Here is a 21,074-nt window from a genome sequence, read left to right as displayed (position 1 = left end):
CGTATCATATGCACGCGAAAAACAAAGTCTAAAATTAAAACACAAAATGCAAAAGTGGCCTCTATTGGGGATTTCCTGGTATCAGCAGGGGACTGGCAATTCAAACTGTAATTAACTTTAAACTGACTTAAAGGGATAGTTGACTTAAAAACGAAAATTATCTCATCATTTACTCACCTTCAAGTTGTTCTAAACCTGTGTATGAAACCCCCTGTTGTGATGTGAACAGTCACAAGAAAATTCTATTCTATTCTATTTGGGCCTGAATTATTATTTTATTTTATTTTTTGATGGTTCATTCTTTTTTTTCTTTTTCTTTTTCTTTTTTTGCCATACTATACAAGTCAATGGGGTCCATAGCTGTTTGAGCATTCATATTCTTCAAAATATCTTCTTTTGTGTAAAGTAGTAAAAGAAATTCAGATTTGGAGCTACTTGGGTGAGTAAATGAATGATGAGATAATTTTCATTGTTGGATCTCTTTAACCAATTAAACAAGGAGATTAATTACCCTTGCAAAGTTCAGCACTTTGGTTTTAAAAACACAAAATGGAGGGATACACATACTTCCAGCATTTCACCTTGAATTACTAAGACATCCTGGGGTTGGATACACAGGTGGCCCACACGGAGGAGGCATCTGGGGTCCACAAGGCTGTTGCGATGGTGTTGTCTGGTAATCGTGTTGCTGTGATGGTGTGGTGTGTGGGTGGCCCCGCCCATGTAGCCGGGTGTGTGGGGTTATTTTAGCCAATGACCCAGAGAGCACCTCAATCTCCTTACTGTCGACAGAACACTACCCTAAAGCAATTAAACAGGATTACTGAACCTCCCTCTCTCTCTTTCCCTCCTCCACACCTCTCCTCCTGTTGATTCCAGTTTCTGCTCTCTCTGCTATGACTCCTCCACTATGATTATACCATCATTCTTTATTTCGGCCACAAATTAGAATAATTCAAGTTACAGTTGTCTGCCCAAATGTATGAATGTCTTACCATTAGTTTATATGGGGGGGGGGGGGGGGATGAATCGTGATTTATCGCATCCAAAATAAAAGTTTGTGTTTACATAATATATGTGTGTACTGTATATAATTATTATGTATATATAAATGAACATGCATGTATATATTTAAGAAATATTATACACTGTATAGCCTATAATTTATCTTATATATAAAAAAGTATATAAAAATAACATTTTTCTTAAATAAATATATTTATTTATGCATGTATATTTATATACATGCATGTGTGTGTATTTATATACACATATTCATTTTACACACCACACATATATTATGTAAACACTAACTTTTATTTTGGATGCAAATAATCAATACATTTAAGCGTATATGATTTTAAAAATTCATATAAGCGATTTAAAAGAATTATCTGAAAAGTAAAGGGTTCTGTATTGGAATCGATTGAAGAATCTTTAAAATCCATGGAACCTTTCCACTGCCCTAAAGGTTATTTAGATGATCAGAATCTTCTCCACGCTCAGAAAATATAGTCTAGCTGTTTGCTCAGTTTATTTAAATAAAATAAGCTGAAATGACATAAATCTTTAGTTTTTTACTTAATTGCAATAATTTTATTACGTTAAATGAACTAGAATTTGTAAACTGTTAAGTTAACCTAAACCATTTGTGTTGGGACTACAGGAATCATTTATGTTGCGCTGACTGAACTGGGCAGTGGATAGTTCCCAGCATGCTTTGCATAGGGATGGATCAGGAGAGTAAATGTTGAACTTAAGTGCTGTCTTTTTTAGTGAAGGGAAAGTTATATTTTTAGTTATATTTGAAAGTTATATTTGACATTTAAAAGTTGTTTTATGTTGTGTTGATTTTTTGAGGTTACCTTTATCATGTGTAGACTGTTCCTAATGAGCTGTAACTGTGCTAATGCCAGTGACGAGAAATGCTTTACTTGATCAATACTTGCATGTTACAATTAGCAAATGATAAAGTGTTGTTGACTAATAGTTTTTATAGAATTAAAGAAAATAAATTAATGTGACAGTTCCCATAGACTAAATATGGTCATCAACTTTTTGAGTGCACACTAGAAAAAAAAATATTTTAAGAAATGGCAAATAAAAATTTGGAAACCGAAAATTTTTCTTCTGTCATTGCTAGATTTGGAACCCCTTTTTGGAAACTTTTTTTTTTTTTTTAAATGCATTATTTATTTTAAAAAAATATATCTGGTTTTCCTAATTTAGCATAACATACACAAAGTTTATGTGACGAACTACATCACAGAGAGAGAGAATATATAAAATAAAATAAAAAAATAAAATAAATAAATAAAAAATAAAATAAATAATGTTGGAGTTTAGAATAATTTATTTGTATTTGGCACTTGGTTTGGTATCAGATATTTGTATCTGATGAAGTGACAGTTTTGGACAGAAGTGGTGTGTGTGTGTGTGTACTTCTTCTTCTTTTTTTCCAGTCTGCTTGCTTTCTCCTTATTTTTCCTCTATGTCTCTCATCAGTATCCCTGTATTAAGAAAGGAAAAGAGGGAGTTCTGTCACTCTAAACACACTCACAGAAATCTCTCTCCTCTGTGCCATCCTTCATGCCCTCTCTCACTTGTTCTCTCTCCACCCCCCAACCCCTCCTGAGTGCTTCATAATCCCACTCTGACCTGAATAAAACCACATGCACTGTTACCAGGATGAAGGGTGTGTGTGTGTGTGTGTGTGTGTGTGTGTGTGTGTGTGTGTGTGTATTTTTATAGTTCACAGTGAACATATATGTTTATCTCTTAAAAGTTAATCATGTGAAATAGATTCTTCATATAAACATTTGTGTAACTTCTCTTTAAATTAATAAGTAAAATTTACACAGATCAGTTTATTTCCCTCAATTGCTCTATCTATCTATCTATCTATCTATCTATCTATCTATCTATCTATCTATCTATCTATCTATCTATCTATCTATCTATCTATCTATCTATCTATCTATCTATCTATCTATCTATCTATCTATCTATCTATCTATCTATCTAACTCTCTTTTCCTCTCACCCTCCCCCTGTTTCTCCAAATATTAATCTCTCTCTGTGACAGATTGTCTGTAGTTCATACAAGAAGACAAAAGGAGAAGCTGCTGAGCCTTCAATTCTGACAAATCACACACAACAGGCATACAAAGACACAATTACTTAAACACACACACACACACACACACACACACACACACACACACACACACACACACACACACACACACACACACACACACACACACACACACACACACACACACACACACACACACACACACACACCAAAAAAATGAATTACTATGTTACACTCATCTCTCTCTCTCTCTCTCTCTCTCTCTCTCTCTCTCTCTCTCTCTCTCTCTCAGACACACACTCAGAACTATGCAAATGTGTTGTAACTAGCTAAAAGTGAAAGCACTTTAAGGAAAAATATAGCCTAGGTTGTGAATGACAGGTGGTCTAATAACACCTGGTGACTGGAGCGATCAGACAGAAAGAAGGAAAAATCAAAGTCAGTTTCCTGTTCTTTTTTAATAGCTACCGGTAGGCTACTCACTTTATATTATGCTGTTGAAGCTCAAATGTCGGCGCAGTAAACAGTAGCCTACAGTAAACTAACTTAATTTCGTTACCCTTACGAATCTATCGTGGAAGTGCAAACACACAAGTTCAGACTTCAAATGTAAACTGAGTGTTGGGAGTTTGTCTTTTCAAAAGCCATACTGCCCGCGTCTGCCTCTGCTGCTTTATGAATCCCGCTGGAAGGAAAGCTCCCTGCCTCCCTCTGCTGTGACAATATCACAGAGATTCACTGAGGGCCGTCAATATAGAAATGAGGGTGAGTAATAAATGACAGAATTTTCATTTTTGGATGAGCTACACCAAAACCTAAATGTGCAAACGTCGCTATGCTATGATCAATGCTTCTACTGCAGAAAGGTATCGTAGCACATGGTTTTGGTGCAATCCATAAAACACATTTGTTTAGTTTAGATGTTTTTTCTTTAACACCAGCCAAACTCAATTAACCACTTGGTTTTGGCTTTGACCAGTGTCTTTTCTGTACTATTTAAGTAGTCTAATATTATTAGCCCATTACATTTTCTAATGTTAAAATCCTGGCTACTACCCAGTTCAGTGTTCTCTCAAGACTATAAACACTGTGATGCTTTGCTTCCCCAAGAGGAATTCACAATCAAGATCCAAAAAAATATATATATATTACACATTCGAAGAACCAGTTTCACTTCATCCATCAATAATTAATTTACAATTTAGCTTAATTGTTATTCTATAAATGTCTACTGCAGAATGTCTTCCAGGTTTGTGGAATTGCACACACAGACCAGCCACCATGAGCCAATCACTAAAAACTTTTGATCACTGGATTTACACAAATCATTTCACTTTTACGAAGTGCTTTCGCAACATTGCATATCTCATCAGCTCCTGAGAAACAAAATTATTATTTTAATTATCACTCAGTGAGCCACCCAAGGACCCTGTCACCAGTTTACCACGGTTCCTTCCTTGGACCACTGCAGACCAGGAACACCCCACAAGAGCTTGGAGATGACCCAGTCATTAGCCATGACAATTTGGCCCTTGTCAAACTCACTCAAATCCTTATGCTTACCCATTTTTTCTGCTTCCAACACATCAACTTTGATGAATTTTTGTTTCACTTGCTGTCTAATACAGGTCCTTTTAAAAAAAATTAGCATATGTGATAAAAGTTCATTATTTTCCAAAATGTAATGATAAAAATTAAACTTTCATATATTTTAGATTCATTGCACACCAACTGAAATATTTCAGGTCTTTTAATACTGATGATTTTGGCATACAGCTCATGAAAACCCAAAATTACTATCTAAAAAAATTAGCATATTTCATCCAACCAATAAAAGAAAAGTGTTTTTAATACAAAAAAAAGTCAACCTTCAAATAATGATGTTCAGTTATGCACTCAATACTTGGTCGGGAATCCTTTTGCAGAAATGTCTGCTTCAATGCGGCGTGGCATGGAGGCGATCAGCCTGTGGCACTGCTGAGGTGTTATGGAGGCCCAGGATGCTTCGATAGCGGCCTTAAGCTCATCCAGAGTGTTGGGTCTTGTGTCTCTCAACTTTCTCTTCACAATATCCCACAGATTCTCTATGGGGTTCAGGTCAGGAGAGTTGGCAGGCCAGTTGAGCACAGTAATACCATGGTCAGTAAACCATTTACCAGTGGTTTTGGCACTGTGAGCAGGTGCCAGGTCGTGCTGAAAAACAAAATCTTCATCTCCATAAAGCTTTTCAGCAGATGAAGTGCTCCAAAATCTCCTGATAGCTAGCTGCATTGACCCTGCCCTTGATAAAACACAGTGGACCAACACCAGCAGCTGACATGGCACCCCAGACCATCACTGACTGTGGGTAATTGACACTGGACTTCAGGCATTTTGGCATTTCCTTCTCCCCAGTCTTCCTCCAGACTCTGGCACCTCGATTTCCAAATGACATGCAAAATTAGTTTTCATCCGAAAAAAGTACTTTGGACCACTGAGCAACAGTCCAGTGCTGCTTCTCTGTAGCCCAAAAGTGTCTTGACCTGGGGAATGCGGCACCTGTAGCCCATTTCATGCACATGTTTCTACTCCAGACTCAGTCCACTGCTTCCGCAGGTCCCCCAAGGTCTGGAATCGGTCCTTCTCCACAATCTTCCTCAGGGTCCGGTCAGCTCTTCTCGTTGTGCGTTTTTGCCACAGTTTTTCCTTCCCACAGACTTCCCACTGAGGTGCCTTGATACAGCACTCTGGGAACAGCCTATTCGTTCAGCCTATTCATTCAGGAATGTCTTTCTGTGTCCTACCCTCTCGCTTGAGGGTGTCAATGATGGCCTTCTGGACAGCAGTCGGGTCTGCAGTCTTACCCATGATTGCGGTTTTGAGTAATGAACCAGGCTGAGAGTTTTTAAAAGCCTCAGGAATCTTTTGCAGGTGTTTAGAGTTAATTAGTTGATTCAGATGATTAGGTTAATAGCTGGTTTAGAGAACCTTTTCATGATATGCTAATTTTTTTAGCTGTTTGCCAAAATCATTAGAATTAAAACAATAAAAGACCTGAAATATTTCAGTTGGTGTGCAATGAATCTAAAATATGTGAAAGTTTAATTTTTATCATTACATTATGGAAAATAATGAACATTTATCACATATGCTAATTTTTTGAGAAGGACCTGTAAATCCCCCCAACAGGTGCTGTGATGAAGAGATATTCAGTGTTATTCACTTCACCTGTCAGTGGTCACTGTTATGCACAATGTTATGCCTGACTGGTGTATATAAACATAATTGATCTGCAGATGTTTTCTATGTTATAATAATTTCTATTAAAAAAAACTCTGCATACCTCGACTAAGGTTTGGGTTAATCAACCAAGAGTTCATTGTATGTTTTACTGTAACCTTGCTCTCTGAAATACCACCTCAATATATGTGTTTGGGTGTGTTTATAAACGACACTGAAAAGTCAATTTGTGTGACATCTATTTATTACCACCAGAATATGATAAATTTGGAAAGTACAAAGATCAGCTTATTTAAATTTCTGAATAAGAAAAATAAAAGAAGCACAAACATGAGGTTACACTGTGTATCACGAAGAGAAGGAAGGAGCAAAGTTCTAACCAAACAAAGTGAAAGACTCAGTACTAGAGTACTAAACATAAAGAATATTTTTTGCTACAATCTGTGACTCTAATGCCGATCTTTAATTTGACAAAACTGGAATTGAAAGAGTGAAAAACGACACAAAATAGTGGGAGACAGACAAAGAAGAGAAGGGAGATCAGGATGTTAGTTGAACAGTGAGATTGAATGAGAGGCTGGTTTAAAGCGCCCCCCTGTGGCTGCCTGAAGTTATAACAGGAGGAGCAGGATCGGCTTTCACTACAATATGAAAAAGAAAAAAGAAGACAAATTCAAACTGATTCTCGGCGGATTAATCCTTTTTTCCCCCTAAAGTACAATTCATGTATGCATTGTAAAAAAAAAAAAGACACCATATCAACAATAATAGTAATCATCAATCAATATTACAAGTAACAACTTTTTAACCAATAGATGCTGGTTTGCAGTTGAATACGATTCTGCTTTGCTGATCACATCACCCACAGACACTCACAGATAGAAGAAGTCTGGCTCCACACTCACTTCCACTATTAAGGGGCAAGTAAGGACAGGATGGATCAGGAAGGGGCAGGTCAAACCGGTTTGGGTTTTGAAGGAGATTGGCATGGACAGGTTTCAGTAAGGTGGACTGAGGCAGTTTTAGTAGCACCCTGCTGTGGAAGTTTCCGCTCCCCTTAAGCAGACTGACCCCAGATACCACCCTGTTTTTCTCTCTGGACAGTGGAGTAAGTGTGAGACTTCTTCTCTTTGCACGTATTTTGAATGTGTAGCCCTAAACCGGGCATAGGTGGACCTCGTTTTCGCTCCAAATGTAAATGTGTGAGGATATATGTTTGTGTGTATGTGTTTGTGCATGCGTGTTTGTGTGTGTGTGATCAGCAGCACCTGTTACATGCACATATAGGTACCCTACGCGTAATTTAGACAGCACTAGCAGACTGAGACAAAGTTACTCCCCATCACTGATACTCTAAACTCTACCAAGAAAAGCAGGAGGAGAACAAGTGGAGAGACAGAAAGAAATAAAGAGGGTGATACAAAGAAGGGGAGCGTTTAAGCACGCTCTCCGCGGATGCGGCGTGCCAGCTGGATGTCTTTGGGCATGATGGTGACACGCTTGGCATGGATGGCACACAGGTTAGTGTCTTCAAACAGACCAACCAGGTATGCCTCACTGGCCTCCTGCAAGAACACACATAAAATCAGTCTGTTAATGATCCATTATCATTTAAAAAAACAAGTTACAAGGAACTTATAAAAGCAAGACCAGTTAACAAGATGTACGCACCTGCAGTGCACCAATGGCGGCGCTCTGGAAACGCAGGTCAGTTTTGAAGTCCTGGGCAATCTCTCGAACCAGACGCTGGAACGGTAGCTTGCGGATCAGCAGCTCAGTGGACTTCTGATACCGACGAATCTCACGCAAAGCCACAGTACCGGGCCTGCAGACAGAAATTGTGCTTAATGCAGGGTTCATTAGAGTAAACCTTTTTTTGCTGTGCACATTTACAGGTCTGGACTATCACCTGTAGCGATGAGGTTTCTTGACTCCTCCAGTTGAGGGAGCGCTCTTGCGGGCAGCTTTGGTAGCCAGCTGCTTACGGGGAGCTTTTCCTCCAGTGGATTTACGAGCGGTCTGCTTGGTACGGGCCATTGCTAGTCAATATCACCTGAGAAAAAGGAAAGTACCTACTGTTTAAGAGTACAGTTAAGTCAGTAAATCATGGGCACATTTATATATACACAAGCCAGTAATGTAAAAAAAAGAAGTTTACGTACAATATTTTATCTGTACTTACTCTTAGCCGTTTAATATTAAATATTAAGTCTCATGCACAGACTAAGTTATGAAAGTGAGTAAATCTCTACAAAAAATAACGCCACTACACTTGTTTTGGTTTTTGACTCCCCGTCTCATATGCTATTTCAGGCCACTTCCTCCAGCGCGTCACATTAAAAGCAATAAATTAAAGCAACCACTCGGTCTGGACTGAGACAGCCTTTTAACCAATCACAGGTGACTGTACAACAACAGTCAAGCAGTAGCCAATAGCATTTGAGGAGCTCAAAAAACTAACCAATCACAGGCCGTTCTGCCAGCTGTGGGGGCAAATCAGTCCGTCTAAGCCCCGCCCTAAACCGCAAGATTATGGCTGCAATTTGAACGGCAACTAGAGAGTCCGTGCATTGAAGCACAGGGGAGGACGTAAACTTTGAAATAAAATTCAAAATCCAATGCACGCATCGCAAAACCAACAACACCATACGGTAGCAGGCATCCGTGGGCAACTAAATAGTCGATTATAAGTAATATCTGCCGCGAATTTTCGCCGTTTAACCGAAGTAAATAGAGACATACGAAAGTGGGACGGATTTCAGTGTGTCCTCCGACACGAAAAGGAGAGCCTGTTTTCTCTCGCGTCTCGCCATCGGCTTTCTCATTTAAAGACGATGAGATTTTAACGTTTTAACGCTCAAAATAAACATTATTCTCGAGGAAAGTTTTACAAAGCTGTTGAAAAGTGTATCAGAGAGAAGACAGCGATGCACTGGGGCACTTACCTCAGGTGAACGTGTTTTAATTCGCGCAGTGAAATTTGTGCTCGGCTTGTCTGGCAGTGTCAGTATTTACTATCTCACACACAATGGGAGCGGGTTGGCCAGAGCCAAAATGGCCGCGATGTCAATCATTCTCTCCCAGAATGCACCTCAATAAAACTGTAAACACAAAATTATACATTTTTACAGTACGATTTCAATTACGAATTTGCATTTTATTTAGCATGTAAATAAACTGATTATGATTAAACATTTAGAGTGCTGTGTTTCAGATGAGGTCTGCAATCCCTTTGTTTTTCGTTTTTTTTTTGGTTCCATGGGGGTCATCAGGTTTCGAGGTGATGATGGGTTTATCCACTGATGGTTATATAATAATAATAATAATAATAATAATAATAATAATAATAATAATAACATAAACACGTTTTATATTATTACAAATCTTAAGCAATTTCCATTTGTTTACCAATTTACTACAAAAACAGCCTTAACACTGACCACTTTAATATAAAGTATTCAATTTTTCAGTCCAAGTACTATAATTTTTCATGGATACAGAATTGTTTTGGGGCCCTAATGTATGCCTTAGGCTTAGACATCCTTTGTTGGCCACAGAGGATCCCAGATCAGTCAATGTTTTACTTATTTCAGGCTGACATTCAAAACCAACCTCCAGTCATAGAGGAACTCTATCATAACCAAAGGCTTCATTCCTATCTTTAAGGCTTCAGTGACATTTTAGGAAGGATTTTCTATGTACCAAAACACAGTTTTTTTTAGTAGCTTTGTAATAGTTGCATATGTGGAAAAAGCTTCTAAATGTATTTTTGCATTTAGACTTTAATGTCTGACTGGACTGTACCACATGACTGAATATCATGTGGTGTGTTGAGTGATTGTCTCAAGGGTCCTGAAAGCTTTTAGTTAAGGATCAGTGAGTCTCAGGCTAAAAGTTATTTGAAGTCTTTATTGTGACACTCTAATTCATGTATGAAGTGGTTAATGCACCAGAGACATTTAAAGACTAGCTATAACTGCTGGGTAGAAGAAGCAAAGTGTTTATATGTAAGTAAAAAATAATAATACTTTATTTATTTGCTTACTGACTTGTGAGTGCAGATGTCCACCTCTTATTGTTATGAGATTGGTTACAGACAGCTTTGTGTAGAATGGACATACAGTTTGTGTGGTATACTGCAAATTCAGCTATTTTATTGCAGTATTTTTCATTCCACTTCCTTGTACTTCTCATGGGAATATAAGGCTCACTCAATGTTTTCCCCTAGTATCAACTGCAGTGCCTTTTACAAACAACAGAGAGCACTGTCCTCCTGATAAAATCAAACAAACCATCTGATTAGGTAAGGAGACAGTGGAGAAACTCTGGTGGAACCCATTCACAAACCAAACTGCTATGCTGCTGAAGCTTTCATTAACTGTTTAAATAACTGTAAGTATCAGTGTTTCATTTATACAAATGTATTTCAACAAGCAGCCTGCTCTGTGGCGGACAAACATGCACTATATTGCCCAAAGTTTTAGAACATTAGAATCCGTAGGGTTTAAAATTGAGTTGGCCCACCATTTGTTGTGATGACTCAGCTGGCAAGGGAAGGGTTTATGGGAAATTTTGACCATTCTTCTAGAAGTGCATTTGTGAGGTCAGACACTGATGTTGGATAAAAAGGCCTGACTTGCAGTCTCCACTCTAATTCATCCTAAAGGTGTTCTATCAGCTTGAGGTCAGGATACCAATACATACTGGCCTTCACACAAAACTCGCTCATCCATGTCTTTTTGGACCTTGCCTAGTTCACTGGTGCACAGTCATGTTGGAACGGGTGTTCCCACAAAGTTGGGAGCATGAAATTGTCCAAAATGTATTGGTATAATGAAGCATTAAGAGTTCCGTTCACTGGAACTTAGGGGCCAAGCTCAACCCCTAAAAAACAACCCCGTACCATAATCCACCCTCCATCAAACTTTACACTTGGCACAATGTAGTCAGACAAGTACCGTTCTCCACTGCAATAACCAAACCTAGATTTCCAGACAGATAAGCATGATTCGTCACTCCAGAAAACATCTCTGTTCGAGTCCAATGGTGGCGTGCTTTACACTACTACACAACTTCTGTGCACTGTGTGCCTTAGCATGCGCTGACCCCACTTTGTGATTTTATGTGGCCTACTACTTTGCGGCTGAGTTTCTATTTTTCCCAATTGATCCACTTTGTTATAATAACACTAACAGTTCACCGTGAAATATTTATTAGCGAGGACATTTGACTAATGGACTTATTGCACAGTTGGCAACCTATCATGGTACTACGCTTGAATTCACTGAGCTTCTAAGAGCAATTAATTCTTTCACAGATGTTTCTACAAGTGTCTGCATGCCTAGGTCCTTGATTTTATACACCTGTTGCCATGGAAGTTATTGAAACACCTCCATCCAATGATTTAGAGGGGTGTCCCAATACTTTTGGCAATATAGTGTATTTTTCATATCAGTCAGGGCCGGCTCTAGCTCTTTGGTTGCCCTAGACGAGATGGAGGGGGGCAAACGCTGGCCCTGATATCAGTATTTATTTTATTTTTCCTCATTGCCTAAACATATGCTATATAAGAATATTAGCACACATTTTGTTTGAAACATTTATATGAGACCATAAAGTAGAACGTGTCATTTTAATGAATTAACACACAGCCTGTCGCTCTCAGTTACCGGAGCGGTACCCTTTCAAAAGGTATACCGTGGTACTTTATTTTGCTCTAAAAGGTGCATATTAGTTCATTAACAGTAGCCTACATATTAGTACCTTAAGTGACAGGGTATTTGCCCATCTGACAGGATATCACCCAAGTGACAGCTTTTGTACCTTTAGATATCTGTACAAAGAAAAGTAAAAAAGATTCTTATTTTAAATGTGATGTTGAGTGATGGTGATGTGATGTGAGTTTCTGCCCAACATTTCTCATATACATTATAAGAATTATATTTTATAAACACAGCGTTAGTTCAAAAATAAGGCAAACAACAATCCAACCTAATCCTCCACCCACTCGCATCGCCTGTGTGCTCTGAAAGGTCAGCCAGGTATCACAGCAAGGTGAGACTCAGTGTGAAAACAGTTACAGCCCATATGTTCTCATCTCCACACCAAACATATTTTCCATCACCACAGTTCTGGACCAGGTTTCTTCCAAAACCTCCGATGTGCAGTGTGCCATTTAAGAGCTTTTACTTTTATGCTTATGGGGCATAGCCTATCCCAAAAACAGCTTTATTCACCCAGTCACATTCTGACTGTATTGTTGGGCAGCATAATAATGTTGAATTAGGAAGTATAAACTCTGTAGTGGTGAAAAGGTTTAACAATGACCGTGTTTATGAGCGTGGTTAGCAGCTAACACATATGGTATGGCATTTGCTCTATGGGCTTGTAGAGAATTGTGGTAAAAAAAAAAAATGCACTACTAACACTGCTACAACCCATTTTTTTTACATCCCCGTTAGCTATTTAACTACATAACTTCCATTCAACACAAAAATTGAATTGCATTTAAATGTGGAATTTGCTCTAAGCACTTTATTAACTGCAATACAGAAACAGAATGACATGATTACTTAGATGCAGTCTGTTGTTTATTTAAGCATGGGTTTAAATCATTTCCTCTTAAAATGGTGACATTAGACCTTTGGGGAGGCAGTAGGACAATCATATTAACCAAGCCCATTAGGACAGAAGCTGGAGATTTGAAGGCAAAAGATAGGATCTGGCTCTGTGTGCCCTTGAGCCAAACACTTTGCTCCATGTTATTCCAGGGAGGGGAATCTGCCTGCAATTAGTGAACTGTAAGTAGCTTTGGATTAAAAGCATCTGCTAAATGGCAAAGATAAGTAAGAAAAACCCCAGCAGCATTCATGTTGGTTTCTGTCTTGCCCCCAAACACTCATATTTTAAAAACACAAAGCTTTGTTCTTAGTCTCAGAGCCAAACCCATTGTGGATTATGTCCTTAGTTGCAGAATCTGATTTTACTACTGCATATGTTTTACAGTTTCTGGGGAAATAGATTAATAGATTACTACTACTACTACTACTACTACTACTACTACTACTACTACTACTACTACTACTACTACTACTACTATTATTATTATTATGTTAATCTAAGCATTTAGTGCATTATGGTACAAATGATACACAGACATACACACGCTTTAAGATAAATGCAAATACGCAGGTATGAGACCTGTATGTTCAAAACTAATAAAAAAAAAAAAAAAATCAATTTAAAACTAAAAGTGTATCTCAATGATTCTAAATTGTACAATGATGCAATAAATATAAATTCAATTTCAATAATGCTAATATTCACATGCAGCAGAAACAATTAAAGTCATTACACTTTATGCTTAATTAACTTTGTTAATAGAATTTGGCAATCTACCCTGACAGTCACTTATAATCCTCATGTCATTCTCATGAGATTTCTTTATAGGCGTAAAAATGTAGGACATGTTTAAATGCAAATGATGTTAATGCAATAAAATAAAAAAATAAAAAATCTTATCCACATGATGTTTTCCCCTTTTAGTCTTGTGCACACAGGTCCACTTCCTTCCAACCCCGTTTCTGCTAGTGGCCTGATTTGGTGCCCCAGCAGAGTAAACCGCAGCTCTATATTTAACTTTACTTTACTATAACTTCTGTAGCAGGCTATGGCGAATCTCATTTGCAGTTAACACTAAAGTAAATGTATAGATTAGCACATGCTAACTCAGCATATACGAACCAATTGATCCTCCTTTTAGATTGTGTTTCTGTGACCCAAAATCCCTATAAGTAATTTAACTACAATGCTAGGAGAACAACTGCAGTCCGAACACGTGCCTGTCAATCACAGTACCTTAAGAAATGCCTGTGTTGTCACATTTGCTCCTTGGGGAAAATAAACCCTTATTGTTCAATTTCCATTTCCAAGAATATCTTAATGGTTCTTAAAGAAATATGATTTATATTTCAAAATCACTGCCTTAAAGGGTTACTTCAGCGATTAGCAAATGGCTTTGTATCAGTAGAAACCAGTATATTTAAACAAATGTGCTTTCCCCCCTCAAATCCCCCTGAGACAAGATATTTATGCATTTTATTTCTGGAAAAATTCCTCCTATGATGCAAATTGACGATATTTGCATCATAGGAGGAATGTTTGGCCAAAGGCTAAAGACTACAGCCAGCAGAGGGAGCCATTTCCGTATGTTTTGAACCCGCGCATGGGCGATGGGAGGTACTCAGGCACTCATTTAAATGGAGCTATGGTGAGCAATGTAAGTCTTTTAACTTCTCAAATTAATTTCTATGAAAGTTAAGCTTGCAAAGGCATGAACTGAAACGCGCCAGACTGAACTCGCGTTGTGACTGTATGCCGCGAGTGTAGTCCCGATTACCTCCAGAGCTCAGCTCATTTATCTGACTCCTGCAGTTAGTGCTCAGTGTTGTGATACTCGCGCTGTGACTCACTCATTATATTGAACAGTTCAGTTTTTAACTGTAGTGTCTTCTCCAACTCAGTCACAAAAATTAAGTTGGTGGCTTTGGGAATGGCCTCACAGGGCAGCGAAGCATTCTGGGAATTGTAGTCTTTCATCCCCATGAGACAAAAATACATTTTCTGTCTTTTCTCAGTCTAGAAGGCAGCAAATTCAAAAATAATTTCACATTTCTACTGCATTGATGACCCAGTTTAAATACAGATTCATCTTCCCAGCGCTGAAGTACCCCTTTAATTAAACCAGCTAATATTTATTTGTTGAACTGGTCCTCATTATTCTTCATGTGAGAAATCAGTGTGCCTACTTAATCATTATAAATAATAAAAGTCTACCATTGCTGAGTGTTAATAAAAGACACCGTTGTTTCCAAAGGGTTCTATGATTGGTTTGTCTTAACATTTGGAACATTCCCTTTCCCAACATAGAATTTGGAGAATCCCTGAAAATTCCCAGTAGATGAGTGGCCTCTGTATGCATTTAAGGCAACCTAAAAATAAAAAGAATGCAACACTTTTTTCTTTCTTTTTTTTTTTTTTTACAATGGAGATCAGATAAAAGATATCCACAATAATCATATACACTTCCACAAAAAAGGAAGTGTCTTATGCTCATCAAAGAGCTTTATTTGGGATTTATTTATAATAAGAGATTTATTTGATGAAAAAAGTAAAACTGTTTCCATTGTAATTTATTTTACAGGTTTTCTCAATTGCTTTGGTACATTTCTCAGATCAGATTTGAAATTCTCAAAACTACTAGTTAAATCTTCACATCATTGTGTCAAAAATACAGTTCCTTTCTTTGAATCAGTTGCAAATGCATTGGTACATCCATGCAAATTATTATGTACAATTCTCGCCTGTTTCCCACATTATCAATTGCTTTTGTTTTGTCATCTTGATCAAGTTGTCATGTTGATTTAGGCATTAGTTCATAGCATAAGTCTTTACATGCAACATGGTTGAACAAGTTGTCTTAATATATATCAAGCATATTTCTTTACATTTCCATTAGACTTTTTTTCTAAGGATATTTGTTATGATATGGATGAGAATTTGTGGTCCAACAGACATGAATGTCAGGAGGTGAAAAGAAGATTGCACTGTAATTCATACAGCACCGCATGTACAGTTTTCCATAAGGAGATTGTCCTATGTTGACATTTTGTTTTTCTCTTTGTGCAGTGCTGTCTTTATGCAATGACATGGCCTGTCAACAAATGACAGTACAAGTAAAAGTGTAAATGTGAATCTTGTCCAGTCTCTTGCAACCAAACTCCTACATACACTAATGTGTATCCTACAATTAAAAGTAATTGTCATCAAAACTTTAGCCATAGTTTCCATCAGAACATCCCTCTAGAGTAAACTGTTATATTGACAACATGACTACGCAATTTGACTGTCTCATTAGTCAGTGACACAAGGACTTGTGATTCTGATGGCACTGACATGTTCATTGACACGTACCTTTGAGAGATGAACTAAGGATTTTGAGCAAGAGACTGTCTTTTGCAGGTAATCCATGGGGTTTTGCTATTTGTACAAATGGTTTTGAGAAATGTACTTAGGATACTGGTTTGCAAATGTCGAGGATGATTCAAGAAATGTACCAAAGCAACTGAGAAAAACTGTAAAATCTGATTTATTTCTGTGAAGGCAATGCTTACTTCAGTAATCACTCTAAGCTGATTTGATGCACAAGAAACATTTCTTATTATTATCAAAATTGAATTTTCTTTTAATATTGTGCATTGCACCCCCCCCCAGACAGACAGACATACATACGGATAGACAGACGGATAGACAGACGGATAGATAGATAGATAGATAGATAGATAGATAGATAGATAGATAGATAGATAGATAGATAGATAGATAGATAGATAGATAGATAGATAGATAGATAGATAGATAGATAGATAGATAGATAGATAGATAGATAGATAGATAGATAGATAGATAGAAATAATTATTATAAAATTCGGTTGAAGTCATGTTTGTATGAGCAGGCCAGCTTGAATACCTCCATGTTGAGTCCAGATTGAATACCTCCTCATTCACTCATGTTTATGTAATTTACTTGTATGTGTGTCTGAGAGAGAGATAGCTGTTCTAGGTCACAAATGACACACCTGTGCCTCTTGCCTTCGAGCATACACATCACCCAAACCCTGACAACCCATAATTTCCAAAAGTGTGCATTCCCTCAAACAGCAGTCCTGACAGTTTGACCATGAAGCAAATACTGTCCCTCCTCCACCATCACAGTTAACATCTTGAGTGTTCATGCGTGTTTGCATTATGAGAGTAAAAACACCTGACATAGCCAAAGTCAGTGTGTCCTTACCCATAATGCCCCCCTGATAATGACATCGCTGCTCTGTGATTAACTATTTCATTTCGGAGTCACTCAGGCAGTGAGTGTGCGGGAAAGGTTAATGGCTTATGCTTGCTTATGTGGATAGCGAACTGTTCTCCTCTCTCTGTTCAGTACAAGACTAATGTAATTATACACAACGTTACCATGACACTGACACGCATGCCTGCACACAGTTTGACCACAGCAGGTACAAAGAACCATACAAATACACATTCATTTAAATTACAGTTCAAGTAGGTACTCTATCAAAACTGCTTTGAATATCAAGCCTTTAAATGTTGGTTGAATTTTTTTCTTTAGCTCTTCACACCCCTAGTCTCTGAGTCACATGGCGGAGGTGAAATGAGGAAACGTGCCAGAGGAGGGGGGGAGAGGAGGGGGGAAGGGAATTAACCCAAAATATTAATCAAATAAATGCATCTCTCAGATTCATGTGGCCGCAGTGATGGACAGTACAAGGAATGATAAAAGAGAGAGAGATGGAAGACATAAGAAAATTGAGCTGAATGAAATTCAAGTGCATGACAGGCAGTGATCTTTTTATGGGTGCATGCTCCAGAAACACCTTTATTGAGATCATGCAGTCTCTCCCCTAAATATAAAACTAGAAATATCTTAACATTGTAAAAAGTAATATCCTGCAATGTTTGACTTCAAGGGAGGGTTCATCTAAAAATTAAAATGATTTACTCACCCTCATGAATTTCTTTTCTTCTGTGGAACATAAAAGAACATATCTAGAGAAATGTCATTTTAGGTTGAACTTTAAGGAGCTAATTTTTGTATTATCATGTGTCGATTCAGTGATGTCAATAATCTATTGTATAATGCTATATGATGCTTAAATAATGTTTATTGAAATACTGTATTCTGCCTGGTCAATCCCAGCATTCAGAGGTCAGGTGTTTCCAAATGTTCTGCTTCGTTCATAGCAATGGTGTACATACAAACCATTCTTCTGGATACCTGAAAAAAGGCACTACTCATGTATTTTGTATTACACTGTGCTCTGTTCTGTTTCACAAAAACACAACTGCTGCCATCTTACATCGCAATTATTGATTGTAGTGAAAATCACCTCAAAGGACTTTTCCATTAATATTACTGTAATGTTGCTGTAGTGTTCATTCTGTTGCTCATTCAATTGGTTTGTGCAGTGGAACATTTAACATTACATACAAATGATTAAAACATCTGCAACTCAAATACATTTTGCAATACATTATCCCTAACTTTAATTACATGTCTAAAATGTGCTTACATTTCTTTTTCCCCCGGGAAAATATTCTAAAGCCTGAGGTGTGTGGTACCTATTGGGACTCGGATATAGATGACAAGAAGAAAAAGGATAAAGGACAGAATAGCTGACCAAAATAATAGAAAGTGAGGTTAGGCAGCGCAGAATCACAATAAATGCCAAAATCTGAAACAGGTTCCTGAAAGTGCAGAAGTGTCGTTATTATTAATGTGTAAGGGACAGAGTAAGAGATAAGAGCACAAGGTTAAAACCATTCACTCCTGCAGCACAGATAACCTGAACAGCAGCACAAGTGAAACAGTCAGCAGAGCAGAGGAGAGGAGAACGAGAGAAAGAAGAGGGGAGGAGAGAGGAGAGCAGGTCTGGGATGGAGGGAGGGTGGGTGGCATGCTTACGGCATGTCACAGAGGGAAAGAGAGAGAGAGAGAGAGGAGGAGGAGGAGGAGGAGGAGCAGAGGGAAAGGTATCATCAGCAGCAACAGCAGTGCAGCACAAAGACGAAAGGAACGGGGAAGGTGTGGAGAGAGAGAGAGAGAGAGAGAGAGAGAGAGAGGGGGGAGCGAGAGAAGAGAGTCTGAGGTTTGAGGAAGATTGAGTCGCAGACATGACCACGAGCTCATCACTCAACCGGACGTAACCTTGACGATCCTCATCTTCTGCTGCTGCTGCTGCCGCCACACACTGGAGCACAGGCGATAGTGTGTGTGTGTGTGTGTGTGTGTGAAGGTGCGCTCAGGCGTTGCTATGAGATTCAGAGAGCTGCATCTTCATCCGTGCCATGCTGCATGCGTGTTCTTTTAGCCTTGAGCTCAACTAATGAGTAAGTGTGTGTGAGCTTGAGTTGAGTGTGCATGTGGAGGAAGGGGTAGAAAAGGTCTGATAGTTGTAGAGAGGGTGTATTTGTAGTGCAGGGCACAATGCAAGAGGTAGCGTGTCCTGCACACTGAGAGAGAGATAAAGCAGTGGATGTGGACAGCGTGTGTGAGACTGAGAGATGCAGTATGGTTGAAGTCTCTGTGTCTCAGCATCATCAGATTTTCTGCTGCAGATGCTACACTAGCTCATCTCCGCACTAGAGCGCTACCCTGACACACACACACACACTCACGGACGGTCGCACACACAAACGCACACAGCTGCGGCTTTCAAGAGGAGCCCGAGATATCCGTTCAAAGGTCAACAGAGGGACGCTGGAAGAGTTGCCAAGGGCAGAGGTCGTGACACTTCAGGCTGAAGGGCAGAGGCAGAGCAAGAGCAAAAAGCACGGCATCATGGGCGAGTGGACTATACTGGAGAGATTGCTGGAGGCTGCGGTACAGCAGCACTCTACTATGATCGGCAGGTAAGAGCTGTAGTGCAGCACACACACATACACACACCTCGCAGAGCAGAGGGACTGTGTCTGTGTGCATGTGTGGGGAGTGTGCAATACAAATATGCTGATAACACTATATATTATGGTTCAGTGTATCTAATTTCATTCAGCAAAGATTCATTCAATTGATCAAATCAAAAGTGACAGTAAAAATGACATCGTAGCAAAAACATCTATTTCAAATAATTGCTGTTATAATTAATAACATAATAATAATTACTTTATTTTGGTATTTCTAAGAATCGTGGAAAATATGTATCGCCGCTTTCATTCAAATATCAAGCAGCACAATTCAACATAGATAATAATAAATGTTTCTTGAGCAATCAGCATATGAATGATTTCTGAAGTATCATGTGACCCTGAAGATTGGAGTAATGATGCGCTAAATTCACCTTAGCATCTCAGGAATACATGATATTTCAAAGTACATCACAATAGAAAACAGTTCTTTAAAATTGTAATACTATTCAACAATATTATGGTTTTACTGTGTCTTTGATCAAAAAGTGCATCATTGGTGAGCATCAGAGACTTCTGGAGAAATAAATAAAATAAAAAACACATCTTGGTAATTTTAGACTGTATAGCCTATACATTCCTCTCCGTCTCTCTTTGATGCAGAGTAAATTCACAGTAATCAATATTATGGGCCTTAAAGACTCAGACCAAGAGGTTTGTTATTAATAGAGATTTTGGTTTTGATCAATTTTGTTGATAAAACTCATACTGGTAATTTTACACTACCATTAACACAAACACACACACACACAGCCACACTAACCATGTGTGTCATGAGGGGATGTTGCGATTAAAGTGTGGACCTTTTGTATGTGTCCGAATTGAGTAAGCACTACTCTGCTGTGCTCATTAACCTTAACTGCAGGTAGCCCCACATCAAGGACACGTCCTTCTCCTTTGTGTGAGAGAATGTGTGTGGGGGTTATGGCACAGAGGGCATGTAAGTGGGTGTGTGCAGGACACTCAAGTTCATATATTCTATACACAGACATACTGATATACGCAGACATACTGAAAATACCATTAAGTGGTTTTGAGAAGAATCTTCAAATAATCTAGTCAAATACAACACAAGGATACAACGAACACTTTAACCACTCCAATAACAATTCATTGGGCATCCCAACTGTGCTGTCAACTTCAAGTCATTTTCTTAATAGTTTTCAATTAAGTATTTTCGGAGGTGTGGGAGGAGAGGAATACTGAAAAAAAACTCAGTA

At 38.4% G+C, this 21,074-nt stretch overlaps 2 protein-coding genes across 2 annotated transcripts in view; one reads left to right on the top strand and one right to left on the bottom strand.

Annotated features, from left to right (window-relative positions):
* Positions 1–6,541: 6,541 nt before the first annotated feature.
* Positions 6,542–9,417, bottom strand: h3f3c (H3 histone, family 3C). Its single transcript, XM_067438536.1, has 4 exons — positions 9,261–9,417; positions 8,225–8,368; positions 7,987–8,140; positions 6,542–7,880 (listed from the first exon to the last, which is right to left on the bottom strand). The coding sequence occupies exons 2-4, from the start codon at positions 8,350–8,352 to the stop codon at positions 7,752–7,754; spliced, it is 411 nt and encodes a 136-aa protein (XP_067294637.1). The 5' UTR covers positions 8,353–8,368; positions 9,261–9,417; the 3' UTR covers positions 6,542–7,751.
* A 9,468-nt stretch (positions 9,418–18,885) lies between these two features.
* Positions 18,886–21,074, top strand: part of gjd1a (gap junction protein delta 1a) — a 15,392-nt gene continuing 13,203 nt past the window's right edge. The window contains exon 1 of the mRNA XM_067438532.1: positions 18,886–19,800. Within this exon, the coding sequence (XP_067294633.1) occupies positions 19,730–19,800 (71 nt within the window). The 5' untranslated portion in view covers positions 18,886–19,729. The remainder of the gene's footprint in view (positions 19,801–21,074) is intronic.

This window comes from Pseudorasbora parva, chromosome 3 (assembly GCF_024679245.1).
Source record: "Pseudorasbora parva isolate DD20220531a chromosome 3, ASM2467924v1, whole genome shotgun sequence".
NCBI lineage: Eukaryota > Metazoa > Chordata > Actinopteri > Cypriniformes > Gobionidae > Pseudorasbora > Pseudorasbora parva.
This window is presented reverse-complemented; position numbering and strand designations above follow the sequence as displayed.